This window comes from Pleurodeles waltl, chromosome 6, assembly GCF_031143425.1.
Source record: "Pleurodeles waltl isolate 20211129_DDA chromosome 6, aPleWal1.hap1.20221129, whole genome shotgun sequence".
Lineage (NCBI taxonomy): Eukaryota > Metazoa > Chordata > Amphibia > Caudata > Salamandridae > Pleurodeles > Pleurodeles waltl.
Window position 1 is genome coordinate 1,052,919,423 of NC_090445.1, and position 19,369 is coordinate 1,052,938,791.

At 47.6% G+C, this 19,369-nt stretch overlaps 1 protein-coding gene across 3 annotated transcripts in view; it reads left to right on the plus strand.

Annotated features, from left to right (window-relative positions):
- Nucleotides 1-19,369, plus strand: part of RNF207 (ring finger protein 207) — a 972,487-nt gene that overhangs the window by 474,316 nt on the left and 478,802 nt on the right. For all 3 annotated transcript variants that reach the window (XM_069240003.1, XM_069240002.1, XM_069240004.1), the window contains one exon: nt 8,420-8,541. In XM_069240003.1, the coding sequence (XP_069096104.1) occupies nt 8,420-8,541 (122 nt within the window). The remainder of the gene's footprint in view (nt 1-8,419; nt 8,542-19,369) is intronic.

Consider the following 19,369-nt stretch of genomic DNA (forward strand, 5'->3'; position numbering starts at 1 on the left):
AGGCAAGAAGACCAGGAAGCTGAAGGGCCGCCGTGAGAGGACTGACACGGCTGCCCCCAAGGAGCCAAGTTCGCCCACTTCACCAGCCACAACAGCTAGGGGAGGCAAGGGCCCGAGAGCCCCATCTAAGGAGCGAAAGGGCAGCAGGGCGGAAAAGTCAGCCAGCAGGAGCGCGGAGCAGGAGGGGCCCACAAGCCCCATCCCGGGTGTTAGGAAAGACACCAAAGGGCCCAGGACTCCGTCACCGAAGGGTCCAGCAACAGCACGGTCGGAGGGCGAGTGAGCAGGGAGCCCAGGCCAGGTCTGGCTCCCTTGACCTACTGGACGAGCACCGCTGAAGAGGGCCCCGCCGTGCAGAAGAGCACCGCTGAAGAGGGCCCCGCCGTGCAGAAGAGCACCGCTGAAGAGGGCCCCGCCGTGCAGAAGAGCACCGCTGAACAGGGCCCCGCCGTGCAGAAGAGCACCGCTGAAGAGGGCCCCGCCGTGCAGAAGAGCACCGCTGAAGAGGGCCCCGCCGTGCAGAAGAGCACCGCTGAAGAGGGACCCGCCGTGCAGAAGAGCACCGCTGAAGAGGGCCCCGCCGGGCAGAAGAGCACCGCTGACGAGGGCCCCGCCGGGCAGAAGAGCACCACTGAAGAGGGCCCCGCCGTGCAGAAGAGCACCGCTGAAGAGGGCCCTGCCGTGCAGAAGAGCACCGCTGAACAGGGCCCCGCCATCTCAAGCACCGCTCCGCTGGGCCCTTCATCCCAAGCACCGCTCCGCTGGGCACCGCCGTCTCAAGCACCGCTCCGCTGGGCACCGCCGTCTCAAGCACCGCTTCGCTGGGCCCTTCATCCCAAGCACCGCTCCGCTGGGCACCGCCGTCTCAAGCACCGCTCCGCTGGGCACCGCCGTCTCAAGCACCACTCCGCTGGGCACCGCCGTCTCAAGCACCGCTCCGTTGGGCCCTTCATCTCAAGCACCGCTCCGCTGGGCCCTTCCTGTCAAGCACCGCTCCGCTGGGCCCCGCCATCTCAAGCACTGCTCCGCTGGGCCCTTCATCTCAAGCACCGCTCCGCTGGGCCCTTCATCTCAAGCACCACTCCGCTGGGCCCTTCATCTCAAGCACCGCTCCGCTGGGCCCCACCATCTCAAGCACCGCTCCGCTGGGCCCTTCATCCCAAGCACCGCTCCGCTGGGCCCTTCATCTCAAGTACCGCTCCGCTGGGCCCTTCATCTCAAGCACCGCTTCGCTGGGCCCTTCATCCCAAGCACCGCTCCGCTGGGCACCGCCGTCTCAAGCACCGCTCCGCTGGGCCCCGCCGTCTCAAGCACCGCTCCGCTGGGCCCTTCATCTCAAGCACCGCTCCGCTGGGCACCGCCGTCTCAAGCACCGCTTCGCTGGGCCCTTCATCCCAAGCACCCCTCCGCTGGGCCCTTCCTGTCAAGCACCGCTCCGCTGGGCCCGCCATCTCAAGCACCACTCCGCTGGGCCCTTCATCTCAAGCACTGCTCCGCTGGGCCCCGCCATCTCAAGCACCGCTCCGCTGGGCCCTTCATCCCAAGCACCGCTCCGCTGGGCCCTTCATCCCAAGCACCGCTCCGCTGGGCACCGCCGTCTCAAGCACCGCTCCGCTGGGCACCGCCGTCTCAAGCACCGCTCCGCTGGGCCCTTCATCTCAAGCACCGCTCCGCTGGGCCCTTCCTGTCAAGCACTGTTAATGCTTCACTGTGCCCACCATGCCTCCTCCTTGACCAGTGGAGACTGTAATCCACCTGATGGACTGTGGCTTTGCACTCCCCAGGATTGATCAGTGGGCAAGCCACCCACTGTAGAGACTTGTGAGACTGTGGCTTTGCACTCCCCAGGATTGATCAGTGGGCAAGCCACCCACTGTAGAGACTTGAGAGACTGTGGCTTTGCACTCCCCAGGATGGCCGAGTGGGCAACCCACCCACTGTAGAGACTTGAGGGACTGTGGCTTTGCACTCCCCAGGATGGCCGAGTGGGCATGGTGGCCCCTTCGTGGATCTGGCATCGTGGAATTATGTGGCTGTGGTGCCCCCCCCCCCATCCCTTCCCCCTGAGGTGCCTGTAGTTTTTTCATCAGATGCCCCTGCAGTGTTCTCTCCAAAGGACTCAGGTCTCCTGTGTGCGCTTTGCCCTTGTGTTGCTACCCTTTGGCCCACGGACACTTTGAATCTCGTTACTTGTGCAGGACTTATTGCCTCGGTTTTTCGTATGCACTGGATATTGAATTTGGATTTTTGAGTTGTTATAGCTATTTGACCGTGACTTATCAGTGGGTTTTTTTTCCCATAAATTTCGAGTCACTATTTAATTATGTCCTTGTTTTCTTTACGGGGGTTTGGGTGGTTTCACTGTGACTTGTTGCTCTGCATTGGTGTGTACATGGTTTGGGGGGGTGGGTGTATCGCGTATGTGTGTGCACGTGACCTTTCGTCCTCCCCCCTCCCCTGTGTCGTAGGTGCAGTACTCACCGTTGTCGTCTGCGCCGGCGTTCGTACTCGTGGTAAATGAGCAGGTAGACGAGAGCAGGTAGGATGTTTAATTCGGGTTCCATGCTGTCCTCCTTCCTCCTGGAGTGCGTAGAGGTGCGCGTTTTCCCGTTCGTAGTCTGTTTCCGCCGTGTTTTTATCGGCGGTGCGCCCGACCCAGAAAAGGTGGCGGATTGGCCGGTCATGATAGTGTGGGCGGAACATTGTCTGCCGCCTGGCTGTTGGCGGTGACCGCCGCGCTGTTTGTCGGTCCCGCCGTGGCGGTCGGAGTGTTAATGTGGCGGGCTGTGTTGGCGGTTCCCGCCAGGGTCAGAATTCCTGTTTTTGGACCGCTGGCCTGTTGGCGGGTTGGCCGCCGCTTTATCACCGACCGCCAGGGTTAGAATCACCCCCTTTGTCCCTCTGCTCCGATGCCTGCTACAAATAGAACTCCATACCTACTGCGGCACTCAAGCTGATCAACCACCTGGGTGCCTAAAGTCTGCTCAGAAGCATAAAGGTGCAGTTGTTTGATGCCTCCTATACTACCAGTGCCTATGCCAGTTCAAGTACCCCAGGGAGGTTTACTAAACATTTGAGGAATACGCTTAACAGTTTTCTTTTTGTGAGGGGGAATAGGTAGAGCCTTTGGTGAGTTTGTGATTAGGGCATTAGGGTCACTGAGTATAGGAGGAGGTGAGGAGTTTGCAATTTCTTGGAATTCAGATAACAAAGTATCAACCACATCCATGACATTGTTACCAGTTGCTGCAGAGGATAATTTTTTGACATGCAAGTTCGCAGGGGCCCCATCTTGGGCTTTGCTTTTACCCATTATAGCACAAACAATCTTTCCAAGCACACAATACTGTGAAATAAGGAAAGGTCACAAAGTCCCGGAAATGAGCCAACACAAGGGAGGCTTTTCTCCCAGCAAATAGTACTGGAAAAGGCAGTTCCCAATCTAAATAATAGGTAAAATAATCAATACAAAGCAGGATGAGTCAATGACATACGTTAGAATAAACTGGAACAGCCCTTTCTAGGGAGGGATATGGCTGGGAGACAAGAAACAAAAGTACCTTTGACAGTGTTTACATGGAGTTTTGTCCCAGGATACCTGGGGTACTTAATTACAAGGCCAAGAGGGTTGGCCCTGCCCTGCCTCCTTCTGTCACCGAATGGCGCAGGACGAGCATGCCCTTGGTCCAGGCTTTGGCCCGGTGCAGCCCATGCCGTGGGGCGAGTAACTGCGCTATAAGCGCTTGCGGTGGCTTTTCTCCCCTGCAGCAGCTGTGTCCAATGCAGGCAAGGTACTCCCTGTGACCTCAAGTCCCACCAGGGAGAAATGAAAAGGCACATAGCAGGGTCCTGCACCACGGGGAGAGTAACAGTGCTATAAGCGCTTGCGGTGGATTTTCTCCCCTGCAGCAGCTGTGTCCAATGTGGGCAAGGTGCTCCCTGGGACCTCGAGCCCCACCAGGGAGAAATGAACTGGCACAAAACAAGGTCGCACACCATGGAGAGAGTACCAGTGATATAAGCGATTCTGGTGGCTCCTCCCCCCCGCAGCAGCTGTGTCCCATTCGGGCACGGGGCTCCCTGGTACCTCGAGTCCCACCAGGGAGAAACAAATAGGCACGAAACAGTGTCCCACGGTGCGGGAGAGTAACGGCGCCATAATGTGGTGGCTCCTCCCCCCCCTCAACAGCTATGTCCAATACGGGCAAGATGCTCTCTGGGATCTCGAGTCCCGCCAGGGAGAAACGAACAAGCACAAAACAGGTTGAATATCATGTTAGCCCTGGCTCTACACAGAGATCTCTTTACCCTTATTTATACTTACATATGTTGCCCATTTCATAGCTGCAACACATTATGGGGTCATTACGACCCCGGCGGTCGGCAATAATGTGGCGGTAACTACTGCCAACAGGCTGTCGACTTAAGCCAACCTGCCAATATACCACTCCAACCACCATGGCTGCCATTGTGCTGCCTGCGGGATTATGACCCCGCCTACCGCCATGGTTTTCGTGGCGTTTGTAACGCCACCAAAACTATGGCAGTAGGCCATATCAGTGACAGAGAATTCCTTCCCTGTCACTGATAGGGGTCTCCCCCCACCTCTCGAGTTAATACCCCACACCCCTTCCTCTCCATACCCTCCAACATCCACGCCCCATTCACACACACACATTCACACATACACACACTCATTCACACATACATACACGCATGCATACATCCAATGACAGACACATCTGCACACATTGCAAACATACACGCAGACACGCATTCACATTTCACAACATGCACGCACTCACACATCCGTACATGCACACACGCATTCAACACTCAACACACACCCACATTCACGCACACACATATATTCACACACCTCCACACACACACACACAACACCCCCCACCCCCATCCCCTGTTGAAGACCCGATTTACCTGGATCCAGAGAGTCCTCCGGCAGGAGACGCTGCTACCACCAGCAGCACCCGTCAACAGAACACCGCCAGGCTGTATTATTTGTCATAATACAGCTGGCGACGGTCTACTGGCATGGCACTGCTGGTGGTAGCAGCGCTATCTTACCGCCATCGGTTGGTATGGCCACAGCCAGATTTCTGACATTCTTGTGGTGGACATCTGGCTGTGGTCATAATATGGCAGACGGCTGGTAGCCGCGGTGACGGTCTTTTGGCGGCTGTCGCCGCGGCATTAGGTGGTTTTTACCGCTGTTCTTGTAATGAAGGCCAATGTGCTTTATGATGGGGTATATTAGTGATGAAGGAGCTCTGTCATCTTAATGTAATGGAATCCTCTAATACGTCTTATTCTAGTTTCCAGCAATAAATGGAAAATTAAACAAAAAATGTAAAGAATTTGGTGCATTTCTACAAATGGATTTTATTATGTTATATTATTGTTAGACTTGGCATCCTTGGCATGGTCTCCACTAACTTTTTGCCTCGGTTTCCCAGGTTTTTGATGTGTGCTGGACTCTGTTTTTGTTACTCGGGGCACTTTACCACTTCTATCCAGTGCTAAAGTTCAAATGTGTATGTAAGTGGTTAATCCATGATTGGCATATTTGATTTCTTGGTAAGTCCCTAGTGCAATGCAGTAGTGGTGCCCAGGGCTTGTAAATAAAATGCTACTAGTGAGACTGCAGCACTGTTTGTGCCACCCACATTAGTAGCCCTGTAATCATGTCTCAGACCTGCCACTGCAGTGTCTGTGTGTGCAGTTTTAACCTGCAAATTTGACTTGGCAAGTGTACCCATTTGCCAGGCTTACACCTTCCCTTTTCTTACATTAAAGACACCCCTAAGGTAGGCCCCGGGTAGCCCCATGGGCAGGGTGAAGTGTGTGTTTATTGTAGGACATATACTATTATGTTTTATATGCCCTAACAGTGAAATACTGCCAAATTTGTTTTTCACTGTTGCAAGGCCTATCCCTCTCATAGGTTAACATGGGGGCTGCCTTTAAATATGATTAAAGTGTAGATTCCCTTGAGGTGCGGATATATGTGTGGAGTTTGGGGTCTCTGAGCTCACAATTGAAAAATACATCTTTTAGTAAAGTTGATTTTAAGATTGTGTGTTTAAAAATGCCACTTTTAGAAAGTGAGCATTTTCTTGCTTAAATCATTCTGTGTCTCTGCCTGTTTGTGGATTCCCTGACTGGGTCAGTTTGACAGTTGGGCTGTTTGCACCTCTCTCTAGACCAGAGCTCTTCAAACTGAGGGGCGGGCCCCCCTAGGGGGGCCTCAAGTGATCCTAGGGGGCGCGCCAGACTCTGGCCAAAAGAAGCATTAGACAGATAACAGGCCTTTGTTTTAAGCAGAAGCATGTTATTGCATTTTTAAAAGGTAACAGTACTTAACTGCAATGTTTAAATAGTATAAGACATATTTAAACATTGCCATCTTTATAAAATAATTGTGAAAAATTCTGAGAGGGGGCCAATGATTTTTATTTTTCAACTGGGTGGCGCGGCATTAAAATGTTTGGAGATCACTGCTCTAGACAGTGGCACAAAAGGAGCTGGGGTGTAGCCTGCATATCCTGATCACCATCTCTGCTAGGAGGGAGGGGTGGAGTGGTCACTTACACCTGAAAGGGCTGTGCCTGCCCTCACACAGAGCAATCACCACCCCCCGGGTGTGTGGCTGGGGCCTGGCATGGGCAAGGCAGGATTTCACAAACAAGAGAGACTTTTCTTTGAAGTAATACTACTTCAAAGGGCAAGATGGGTATAAGAAGGGCACTCAAAACCACAGACTTGAGATCACTTCTGGAAATCAAGAGGAAGTTCTGCCTGGAGAAGAGCTGGTGAGCTGAAGAAGAAGAGCTGCCCTGCCTGTGACTGTGCTTTCTGGAGCTATCCTGCAGTTACTGCTTCTGCCTGGTGAAAGGGGACAGAGCCTGGATTTTGTTGTGCATTCCTGCTTGTGAAGAAATCTCCAAGGGCTTTTCCTGAGCTTGCCTCCTGTTGTTGAAGTCTCAGGGCCATCAAAGACTTCCCATGCCAGCACCTGGACTCTCTGCTGAGACTCCTGCCCTGCCAAGTGGTGCCCTATCCAGTTCCTTGGGCCTTGAAAGATGAAGCTGACAGACCAAGACTGAAAATCCACGCACAGACCACCGCGGAGGGACATTTTTGACGCAAACTCCGAGATGCAGCTGAAAAAACAACGTGCCGCCGGCTTTGCAGCTGAAAGCGATGCTCCGTCTGCAGCGCGGTTGGAAGATCGATGCACACGGCTGGAGAAACGACACGCAACACTACTAACAGAGGCTGGTAACAACGCAACCCACACAGCGCGGTTTTTCGGATACTGTGCGGCTGGATTTTTACCGCAGCATCGCTGGGCGTGGAAAAACAACAAATCACTCTCCTGCAGAGAGAAGAAACGGCACATGCCGACGGAACTATAGAAGGAGAAAAGACGCATGGTCTCACTAGTGAATGAGAAATCGATGCATCGTTGGCCTTTCCCGACGCACACTCGCCCGTGCATGTTATTTTGACGCTACCCAGGTACTTTTAAACGCTAACAGTGTTAGAACTGTTTTCTCAAGGATTTAAGACTTCTTTGCTTTTAAAATTCATAACTTGACTTGTGTATGTTGGATTTTTGTCGTTTTGGTCTTGTTTTGTTTAGATAAATATTTCTATTTTTCTAAACCTATGTTGTGTCATTTTGTAGTGTTTTCACTGAGTTACTGTGTGTGTTGGTACAAATACTTTACACCTAGACTCTGAAGTTAAGCCTGTCTGCTTGTGCCAAGCTACGAAGGGGGTGAGCAGGGGTTAACTGAGGGTGATTCTCCTTTACCCTGACTAGAGTGAGGGTCCTTGCTTGGACGGGGGTAACCTGACTGCCAACCAAAGACCCCATTTCTAACAGTGATTAGGACATTACTCGCAAACTACCTGAGCTTTTGGAATTTTCTATAACTATAATGTGATCATCACAAATTCTTCATTCAATTACTTGGTTCAAAAGGTAGTGATGATCTTGCATGGTCAAGGCCATTTACACGGCTGTTCCTCCATGCTGCACCCAAAAAGGAACTTGCTGAGCATGCATGCAGTTTTTTTTTGTACATTACACAAAAGTCACATTATATTTAAAAACTCAGTCCTGTTGGCATAAGTGTGCAGCATTCATTAGTACACATTGCACACGATGATCTTATTCTTTTGAAAAAGAAAATATTATGCTGTGCTAGAAGTATCCTCCAATAGGTTTCAACTCCCTTATGCTAATTCTTTTTTTAAGCTTGTACTCCACTTGCTTGTACTTTCATCATGAAATAAATCACTATGCATGGAATTCAAAATCCTACAAAAATAAGAGGAATTCCAATGTACGTTCAGTATAATCACATGAAGTCTTTTTTGTTCCTTATTTCAGATCAACTCAGAATATTGCACAGAATTTGCACGCTGTTTGGAGCCTTTACTGTTTCTAAACACCCGCCGGGCTGGGGGGGCGAATGTCAGCTGCAATGGCACAGGGATTAACAATGGAAATATGTAAGAACAATTGTGAATGCTGAAATGTAATGTTGCCTTGTACTTTATTTACAGATTATTTGAATTTTGAATGCAAAGTCTATGCCCCTGCATGTGTGTGCTTACCTCTTGTAGCACACAAAGGCCAAGAAATCAAAGTGGAGAACCAAAAAGGTGGGCCCCACCAGCTAGAGACACAGCACATTAGTTAGGAAAACTGCCCCCACCCACTAATATTGCCATGCTTCATTATGTGGCTATGCTGACACATTTCCACGCTAGCCAATGTACGAAATGGAGCAAAAGGGAGGGGGAAAAAAAAACATACTACATAAAACGACAAATGGGGATCAGACATACAGAACACCACACTCGATAGTTAAAACTATCTCAAGTGAATCCATAATTAATCTTTATTTATTATTTATTGCCCTTTCCGTTTAACCAAATGTATTGGGATAGTAGTTTCTAAGAACAATATCTAGAACCAATCAACACCAAGACAATGAATGCTACAACAATAACTAAACAGCTCAAGAGGAGGAGTAATATAACAGTGTACCAGTGATTCATGCACTTGAACAAAAAAGTAGATAGTGTGAAGAAGAAAAATATAAATATGACTGCAGTCAAATGCCTTCAGTTTGTATGCCCTTGGATTAGTCGGTATATCAAAGAGCTTCTCCAGAACAATAGAGAAGGGAAAACAATCAACTATTGTCTCCATAATTGTGTCAAATTCTTATGAGTTTGGCTGAGATGGATATGTCGAGTGGGTGGAGGATTGTGCATATGCAGACCATTCTTAAAAGATGAGAACCCCGGCTGCTCAAAATTGAGAAACTGCACTCCTGTAATAAATAGGGTACCAGTTGGTGCCCTATCAACAAATTGTTGCAATAGAAAAACACTGCTCAGTTCCTTGAGTTACTGAGTTACAGAGAGTTATAAATCATATTCCATAAGGTATAAAAATACAATAGGATCAGATTCAGGTGAGCATGTTATCTGTGATAGCACACAAGACACAAAATTGTTATGGCAAGCATTATGGGGGTGATTCTAACTTTGGCGGGTGGCGGAGGCCGCCCGCCAAAGTTCCGTCGGCAGAATACCGCTACGCGGTCAGAAGACCGCCGCGGTAATTCTGAGTTTCCCGCTGGGCTGGCGGGCGACCGCCAGAAGGCCGCCCGCCAGCCCAGCGGGAAACCCCTTCCCACGAGGATGCCGGCTCCGAATGGAGCCGGCGGAGTGGGAAGGGTGCGACGGGTGCAGTTGCACCTGTCGCGATTTTCAGTGTCTGCTATGCAGACACTGAAAATCTTAGTGGGGCCCTGTTAGGGGGCCCCTGCAGTGCCCATGCCATTGGCATGGGCACTGCAGGGGCCCCCAGGGGCCCCACGACACCCGTTACCGCCAGCCAGGTTCTGGCGGTCAAAACCGCCAGAACCAGGCTGGCGGTAAGGGGGTCGGAATCCCCATGGTGGCGCTGCCTGCAGCGCCGCCATGGAGGATTCCTCAGGGCAGCGGTTTTCCGTTTCTGACCGCGGCTGTACCGCCGCGGTCAGAATGCCCTGGGATGCACCGCCAGCCTGTTGGCGGTGCATCCGCGGTCGTTGGCCCTGGCGGTAGTCTACCGCCAGGGTCAGAATGACCCCCTATATGTACCTAAATGTCTGATCATTTCAATATGCAAGCATTTTAAAAATACATGGTGTCAAAGTTGTCAGTGTAAAAGTGATAAACCGATTAGCATTATGGTTTTAAAACTTTCTAAACTTTGTGTCTAAAAAATAACACATTTCTCGTTCCCCATTCAGCCCAAGTTCTGAACTCTATCCAACCTGCCCTTGATTGTCTTGATTTCACCACTCCAGGACCATTTGATTGTCTCAATTTGAGAGCTGTGTGTGTGACACCACTGTCTTCTGGTTGGACTTCTTCTATACAATGGAAGGAGACCGAAGGTAACTCGCACCCCCACCATGCAGTTTTTTTTGTCAAAACATTTACTGCAAATATGACATTGATATTATCAATGTTGTTATCAAAGATGTCATGAGTGTTGTAATTTGTGGGGTAATTAGCAGTGCATGGCGAAGGTGCGAGTTATAATTATAGGGCAAGAGTTACTGTTACTTAAGATAACTCTAACTATAACAGGTGAATTTCTGTGGTTTCCTACACTTAAAATGTGAGCCTAACTATACCTCCCCTGTAACCTTTGTTTTTTTAAGTGAATTTTTATGGGTTTTTTTAAAATTCTATTTCCAAACTATAACTTCCCTGTAGCCTTTGGTTTTTCAGTGAATGTCTGTGGTTTTTCTAACGTAAAGTAATTTTCATTACTATACGTTAATCCAAATACTGCCTGTGGTCAATCTCCCTAACCTCCCAACACCAGCTGCGCACGGCCCTTTGGCCATGAGCAGCGGGAGTTGGCTGCAGCCTGTCTCTAAGGGCGTGACAATAGTTGTTAGAGGGTGTATCTGGGGTGATAGTGGCTGTGAGAGTGTCTGTCTGGGTATGTGAGTGGGTGCATCAGTCTAATGTGTGGGTCTGTGAGTGGGTGCGTGAGGGTTTCAGTAGGGGTGTGAGTGGGTGTGTGAGAGTGTCAGTGTGTCTGTGAGTAGGTGCGTGAGTGTCTGTCTGGGTGTGAGAGTGTGTACATTAGTGTCTTAGTGGGTTCGCCAGTGACTGTGTGGGTCTGTGAGTGGGTGCTTGAGGGTTTCAGTGGGTCTTTGATTGTGTGTGTGACTGTGTGTGTGTTTGTGTGTGAGTCTGAGTGGTTCTGTGAGTGAGTGCATGAGTGTCTGAATGGGTCTATGAGTGGGTGCGTGAGGGTGTGAGTGAGGCTGTGAGTAGGTGCACGAGGGCCTGATTCGGTCTGTGAGTGGGTGCATGATGGTCTGAGTGGGTCTGCGAGCAGGTGCGTGAGTGGGTCTGTGAGTGGGTGCGTAACGGTCTGAGTGGGTGTGTGAATGGGAGAAAGGGATTGAAAAAGGAAATTGAGAGAGAGAAATAGAAAGTGAAAGGGAGGAGATAGTGAGTTTTTTAGGTGTTGGTGAGTGATATACTTAGAATTAGAAATGTCTAGACAAATAGAACCAAAAAATGTATTTGTCAATAAAAAAGAGTGAGGCCACCTCTCACTATGCACCTTAAACTTTGTGGTAATTTCCTTATTTTAATTTATGTTAACATTTCAGACACACCTGGACTAGAACCCTCAACTTTCAATGTGAGTGTCTGTGACTGGAACCATTATGCCACAGGTAACTCACTCGTTCCTTTATTTTTTAAATGTCATTGCATGAAAAGACCACTGCAATGACTCTCTCTCTCTTTTTCTCTCTCTCTCTCCCATCCCATTATGGAAAGGAAGAGAGAGAGAGGGATAGTGAAAGGACGAGGGGGCCTCAAAGCCGCCTGCAGTCCTAGCTGGCTCATCCCATGGAAGCTTTTTATAGCAGATCCCTGCTGGAGGAAGCAATGTTTTAATCTCTCTTTCCTGCACACATATTTGAGTGCACGGAAGACAGACAAAAACTCCGCTTTCTGCAAGCGAGAGCTGTTTGACAGCCCTCTCTTGCAGAAACTGGACTTTGTTTGCTTTTTCTTGGTGGGAGCTGTCAGTTCCCACCAAACAAACGCAAACAGCTACATCCTGGGAGTGGGCATCCCGGGACATAGCAGGAGATGACCCTGGGTGTGGCCGTCCCCAGGGCCATCAGTGGCTCCTCGAGGGAGGCCACGTGCCCTCCCTCCAACAAGCGCAGCCCTGGGGAGGTACCCAGAGTTGCGGGAGCCCAAAACGGACCCCGTCACTCTTTTAGTATAGCCCCGGGGAGGTAGCGGTCCCTGGGGCAGCCCTGGGATGCACGGCCCTCCAATCATAATTGCTTTAAGCCCCAGGAGGTGACCCACTACAATTCCATGGGGGGCCACATGGCCCCCGTCTCTGGGCTGATCTTAGCCCCGGGAACCCCATCCCCCGGGACCCAGCCTTATAAATTCTATTTATTTTGGGTGAGGGGCTGCGCCTTCCCCGGATGATGTTGGTCCCAGGAACTCCATCCCTTAGGGCCTGGCCTTTATATATTTGTAGTTTCTTGGGGGATGGCACAATCCCCTGGGACCCGCCATCTGTCCTGGGTAAGCCGCAGGGCACCTAGTCTGCAATGGGACCACAGGGGACCCCAAATGTCCCTGTGGTCCCAGTCGGCTCCCTGCCTCCTGTGGGAGCTGGCATTGCTTTTGCAGACGGGGAGCTGCTAAACATGCAGCTCCCTGTCTGAGCAATCGTCTCCTCTGTTTCACTGTTTGCATCTCTGCAAGCTGAGAAACAGAGGAAACCCCCACTTCCAGCGAGCTAGAGCTGTTTGACAGCTCAAGCTTGCTGGAATCTGAGTGTTTAGTCTGACTTGCCGGGAGCTGTCCTAGCTTCAGCCAAGTCAGAGCAAACAGCTGTGTTCTGGGAGTGGGAACATCGGGACATAGCAGGTGTCAGCCATGGGGGATGGCAGTCCCCAGGGCCATCATAGGCTTCTGGAAGTGGTCGTGTGGCCGCCTCCAACATCTGAAATTTGCCCCTGGGAGGTGGTGATCCCCGGGGCCGGGGGTCCGCAATGGACCCCCTTTCTTTTCTTTTTTCAGCCCTGGGGAGGTGGTAGTTCCTGGGGAGGTGGATAGTTCCTGGGGCTGTAGGGGCGCCACTTGGGCCCCAGGGTTAATTTTATCTTTTGCCACTGGGAGGTGGCAGTCCCCTGGGCTTTGGGGAGGCCGCGTGTCCCTGACATTAATTGTTAGTTTAGACCTGGGGAAGTGGCGGTCCCCAGAGCATAAATAAGCTTGGGGGCATGTGTGCCCTCTTGCTTTTGTTCTTCATGCCCCTGGGACTTGGCCCATCCGTGAGCTATTTTAAAACAAGTATGGGAGCCCGCACTTGTTTTTTTTTTAATTATTTTGCCGCAAATTTGCAACGCTGTAGCGAATTCATGGCACAACGTTTTTAAAAAACATGTTTTTGACCAGACAGTGTCCCTCTGGGACCCCAGCACCAGAGCTAAGAGGTGAGGGTGTCCTTACCCTGGACACTTTTTGGTTTTTTTCACCTTTTATTAGAGCCTTAGCTGAAGCCGAGCCCCAAGATGGCTGCCAACAGTTCCTGGTTGAAGTGTTGGCAGCCAATCAGAGCTCTGCAGATCTCTACACGAACAAAGAGTGTAATCTGTGTACTGAAAGCAACCTTTCTGCCAAATTTGGTGTTATTCCATCCAGTGGTTCAGACTGTAGTTGTGTTCAAAACTCCTATGGGAATTAGCATGGGAAATGCATATTCCCCCCCTAACCACTTTTCTCGGCCCCCGCTTGATGGAACACCCCGAAACGTACAGTGCACAACATTAATCACTGGCACACTTTTTCGGGGAAAATTTAATGAAGATTTATTATATGGTGTTAAAGATGTAGGCAAGTCAAAAAACACTTTTTCCATGTAAACATGGTCCTAGCTGTAACTAGTATAAATATGTGTGTGTGTGTGTGTGTGTGTGTGTGTGTATATGAGATATGGTATATGTCTCACTCGGGCCACTCAAAATATATATAAAAAAAAACAAGATGCAAAGCACCACGGGTGTGCACTCCGGGAGCTGCCTTTAAAAAAAACACACAAAAAAACTAGATAAATAGTTGAGGCCTTGCCTCTTCAGCATTGAAGGGCTCAGGCTGCTCACACAGTATTCACATAGTGTAATAGAAAGATTTTTGGTCTCTCCGGCAGAAGAATATAAATTCACTTCCACAACAGTGGTTGTACCATAAAGAACTTTTTGTACTAATGAAGTTTGTAAATAATATTTAACATTCATTGGAAACATAAATTCCACATTTAAAGTAAAGTAATCAAGGTGCTCCTGTATAACGGCACAGTGTTAGTGAGTTATGTGTTAGTATAAGTGCTACAGTGCTATTTACATGAAAACTGAATCCAAACTGTGGTTAAACACCTGTAACAATAGCTGTTGTGAGCCTACTGAATTTTTCAAAAGTCTATCCACATTTTCAAATTCAATGTCGATGTTTAGACCCCAAAACAACAACATTAATTCAGGCGGGTCATCATCAGGACAGAATATTGAAATAGAAAGCATCCCTCCTTGATATCAATCAGACATATCCTAGTTGTGTTAACAGTAAAACTTTGCCAATCGGCCATCCATTTCATGTCGCCCTGGTGTGCTCTCGTTAGTACCACTCTTTAACATCACCATTTAATGGCTTGTGGAAGGTCATGAAAATGAGCCAATTGTTTAAGGTCCTTCTTAAAACAGGTCAGCAGGGTTAGATATTAGAATTAAGGGTCCATGGTCCTGATTTAATCAGGATAAATGCTCTAGTTTTGGCTGGTAGTGAAGCAGCACGATGAATCCACACAGATCCCACTCAGGCCACACAAAATATATATAAAAAAAAACAAGGTGTAAAGCACCTGGGGTGTGCACGCCCGGTGCTGCCTTTAAGAAAAACTAAAAATAAATAAATAGATAAATAGTTGAGGCCTTGCCACTTCAGCATTGAAGGCACCAAGCTGCTCACACAGTATTCATAGCTTCCACACATGAGTGTCTCTCCCTGCTTGGGTGTTCTAAAGAATATTAAACCTCTTGTGGTGTCCCGAGGAGGGGAAAGGGGCACAGACAACAATTAAAGTAAGAATTGTTGGGTGGGGGCTGAAGGGGCTACCTCAGCTTCCCCCAGGAAAGTTAAAAAAAACATAAGTCTCATGGGTAATCCAATGCATGACCCCAGGACAGCCTTATTAATATTTTTAAAGCCCTACGAGCTAGAGCTGTACACTCTCCTGCAGGATTGCAGGAACACCTTATGGTTGGTTCCTTGGCAGCCTTTTATGGCCTGAACAGTGTTAAAGAAACAATGAAACATACATTTATATTTGTTTGAAATATAAATGCTTTTTAAAAATATTTTTGTGGCAAGTATTAATATGCATTACCAGCTGTGTATTTACAAATAATACCTCATAATTTGGTTAGTGATAAATAATTGTGGTGACTTTTTGACAAAGGCTTAGTTCAGCCTTTTATATTTTGTTGTTCTGATCCTTTGACAGAGCCACTAGGTCTGCCTTACGTAGACTGATATCTCTCTATATTGTACTTTACATTAAACAAACCCTACAAATTCAAAGGTTAGAGTTACACTATAGTTAGATGGAAATATCAGTTAAAACATAACTTTCTAAATTCCAAAAAACTCTGAAATACACAAGTTATAATTAACTGAAGTAGCAACTTATGACTGACAAATTACATCACTCATGACATGATGACATGTTCTATGACATCGTTGATAAAATCACTGATAACATCTGAAATTATGTTATCAGTGTCAACACTGTGCATGGCAGGACATGAGTTCAAGTTACTTCAGTCAACTATAACTGGTGAATTTTTGTGTTTGTTTTTGTTTAAAATGTTATGTTTTAACTGACATTTTAACTTAACTATAACATCACTTTAACCTTAGTTTTTTTCAGTGAATATAAACATATTTATTCAATAGAGTAGTTATTCAGAGAAAAAACATAGGCTGCAGACAGACTAAGTTTAACAATGCTTGCATAACCCTTAAGATCTTCTTCAGTTGATTAAAAAAACATGGGGCCAGATGTACTACGTATTTTAAGGTCCAATTTAGTGATTCTGACTTTAGAAGGCTTATTTGAAGCATTAAACCCCTTTTAGAAATAGGAAAACATTTACCTAGACCTAAGATGGCTTTGCGTTTCGAGAATGATTTGAATTTTAGAAGGGATGCTCTTTTCTAATTGCGAATTGATTTGTTATGTGTTATTGTTTTGCCATGTGCATCCAGTGCGAAAAATTGAAAAATTAATGACTCCCGAGTTGGGGTGGTAATTCATTCATAAAAGGGAAAGCGTTCACAAGGGACCACTTCCACATTGTTAATGTTTGAAAAATGTTTTTTTTTTAAAGTAGTCAGTGGTCCAAAGAACCACTGCCAATTATTAAACAAGCTTTCAAAAAAGATAACTTTTTTCCTTTAATGAGCTGTGTTTAAAAACGTCTTCTTCACTGAGAGACTATCATACGCATTTAGGGCCAGATGTACGAAGCCTTTTGCATGTCGCAAACTGCGAAAAACGCAGTTTGCGGCATGCAAAAGGCCGAACGCGATGCTCATCCTTTGGGGATGCGACTCGCAAATAGGAAGGGGTGTTCCCTTCCTATTTGCGATCGTATCGCCATGCTGAGTTGCTTTGTGACCACGAATGCAGTCGCAAACCAACTTGCAGTTACCACCAGTGTCACACTGGTGGTAACTCATTCGCAAAAGGGAAGGAGTCCCATGGGGACCCTTTGTGAATGCCGAAAAAAATATTGGACCACTGCCTACTCTGAATAAAACGAAACCAAATGGTTTTGGAAGTTTTTTCATTTTGCAACTCGTTTTCCTTTAAGGAAAACGGGCTGCAAAATGAAAAGAAAAAACTGCTTTATTGAAAAAGCAGTCACAGACATGGAGGTCTGCTGACTACAGCAGGCCACCATCCCTGTGAGTGCAGGGACTCGCTATGGGGTCGCAAACTGCGACCCATCTCATGAATATTGATGAGGTGGGTCTTTGCGACCCCATAGCGAGTCGCAGAAGGTGTCTGAGACACCTTTCTGCATCCCATTTTGCGAGTTGAAAATTGCGAGTCGGTCAGACTCGCAATTTGCAAGTCGCAAAATTTTAGTTTACTACATCTGGCCCTAAGTCTCCTGTCCTAGCAGGCCATCATCCCTGTGATACCCACAACCAGAGTGTCGCAATTTACATCCTACCTCATGAATAGTAATGGGGTAGGTCAGATTGCGATCCATTTTTAATCTTTTTTTTGTAAACTGACCTATTTGTACATAGGTTGGTTTGCAGAAATCTTTATAGTCGCAAAGACACTGGTCACAAATTGCAACCAGTATATGCAATCAGAAAGTACATATATCTGTCCCTCGGTTCTTACCAATAGATCTTAAACTTTTCTAGATAGTAGATGTTCTTGCCTTCTTTCGTTTGCTTTCCATTGCCCTTGAGTTTGAGGTACAGGAACTTTGTCCTTGAGGCAATGTACGAAAACAGCTGTACTCATTAATGACAGAAATAGGCAGGGTGGCATTAACACGGTTGGCAGTACTTGAACCAGCAGTTCCTGGAAAACAAGGTTTGGAGCAAAAGGTTAACGGCATGACTGCTTTGCAGCATTGCTTGTTTCTGTCCAAATACAGAAGTATAGCAGCTGGCTTGTGATAAAGGCTGAGGATAAATATTGCAACTACAGGCTTGAGGATGTCAGTGGCCAACACCCATATTTTCTGGCCTGTTTGATATGCATGTTTCAAAGCAATATCTACTACATAGCAAAGCAAAATGCACCAATTGGGGAAGGTGGCAACTATCATGAGGCAATGGGTTAACTTGTAAACATGTTACTCACTGGAACCACTTCCTCCTCCCATTCACCTTGAGCCCAACCTTTCTTAAATTTTGAAAGCCTTCAGAACCTGACTATTTCCCTTCAAATAGCTGCCTGTATATATTATCTGCTTTGCAGCTTTAGTGCCATGTTCCCTGGGGCGGGAGAACTCTTTGCAAATATTTTAAGATACAAAAATAAGACTGAGTAAGGTACAACAATACATACTTGGCTTGTTTCCCACACAAACTACTAAATGCTAATCTAATCTTTTGGTAATTCCAACCTCGCCCACTTCTTAAATTTAAGGCTATTATAGCACCTGCACATTTTCTTCTTATGTATCAATGTCCAATATTTTCCCAGTGCCCTGTTCTGATCCGATTACTACTTCTTGACCCAGCAGCCCTTCCTCCTCCAGACATACAATTCTTCAGTCAGCCTGCCCTCAGTTGCATAAGAGGTGCTGAGTTGCCCAATCTAATCTTGTCTTAAGTATGGAACCTGATGCAACTGAACCTCACTATGGGGGTTATTCTAACTTTGGAGGAGGTGTTAATCCGTCCCAAAAGTGTCGAAAAGTGACGGATTTACCACCAGCCGTATTACGAGTCCATTATATCCTATGGAACTCGTAATACGGCTGGTGGTATATCCGTCACTTTACCGTCACTTTTGGGACGGATTAACACTCCTCCAAAGTTAGAATAACCCCCTATATGTCCCAAACACATTTTTCTCCTGGTTATTTTCATGCATTGCAGAAGAATCCTCCCAAAGGTGCCGTTTTTGCCTGTTCACCACAAACTCTTCACATAATCAAACCACTACACAACTGGCATTGACGTTTTTAGGAAGCTGTTGGCACACAATAAATGTATACTGCATGCTTCTTGAACACTGAAGGGACAGTTATCTTTATGTCTATGTGCTGCATTCATCTGATCCCTTTTTTTTCACTAGAGGCTAGGGAGGTTTGTGACCTGCAGTATCCTTTGTTAGGAAAAGGACCCATTTGAATTGACACAGATTATTGCCTTTCTTTTTTATATCTGTGATATGGGATCAAAAACAGCATGGTGCAGCCTGCTGTCAGCTCATTGTACTTATGTGGTGTTCATTCCACCTAGAGACTGTCCTGCTGGGCAGGGAATTCTTACAGGGGCCAGGCCTGGAGGGTGGCCTGGCCAGGACATATGAAAGGGTAACTAACACATATCATTTCCAAGTAAGTGGACTGGGATGACACAGCCTCCATCTGCAAAACTGGTATAAAGGTGGGCTCTCAATTCACTTTGTGTTTCATTGTTGTAGTCTGTTATGCCACAGAGGGATACTCTGCAGAGT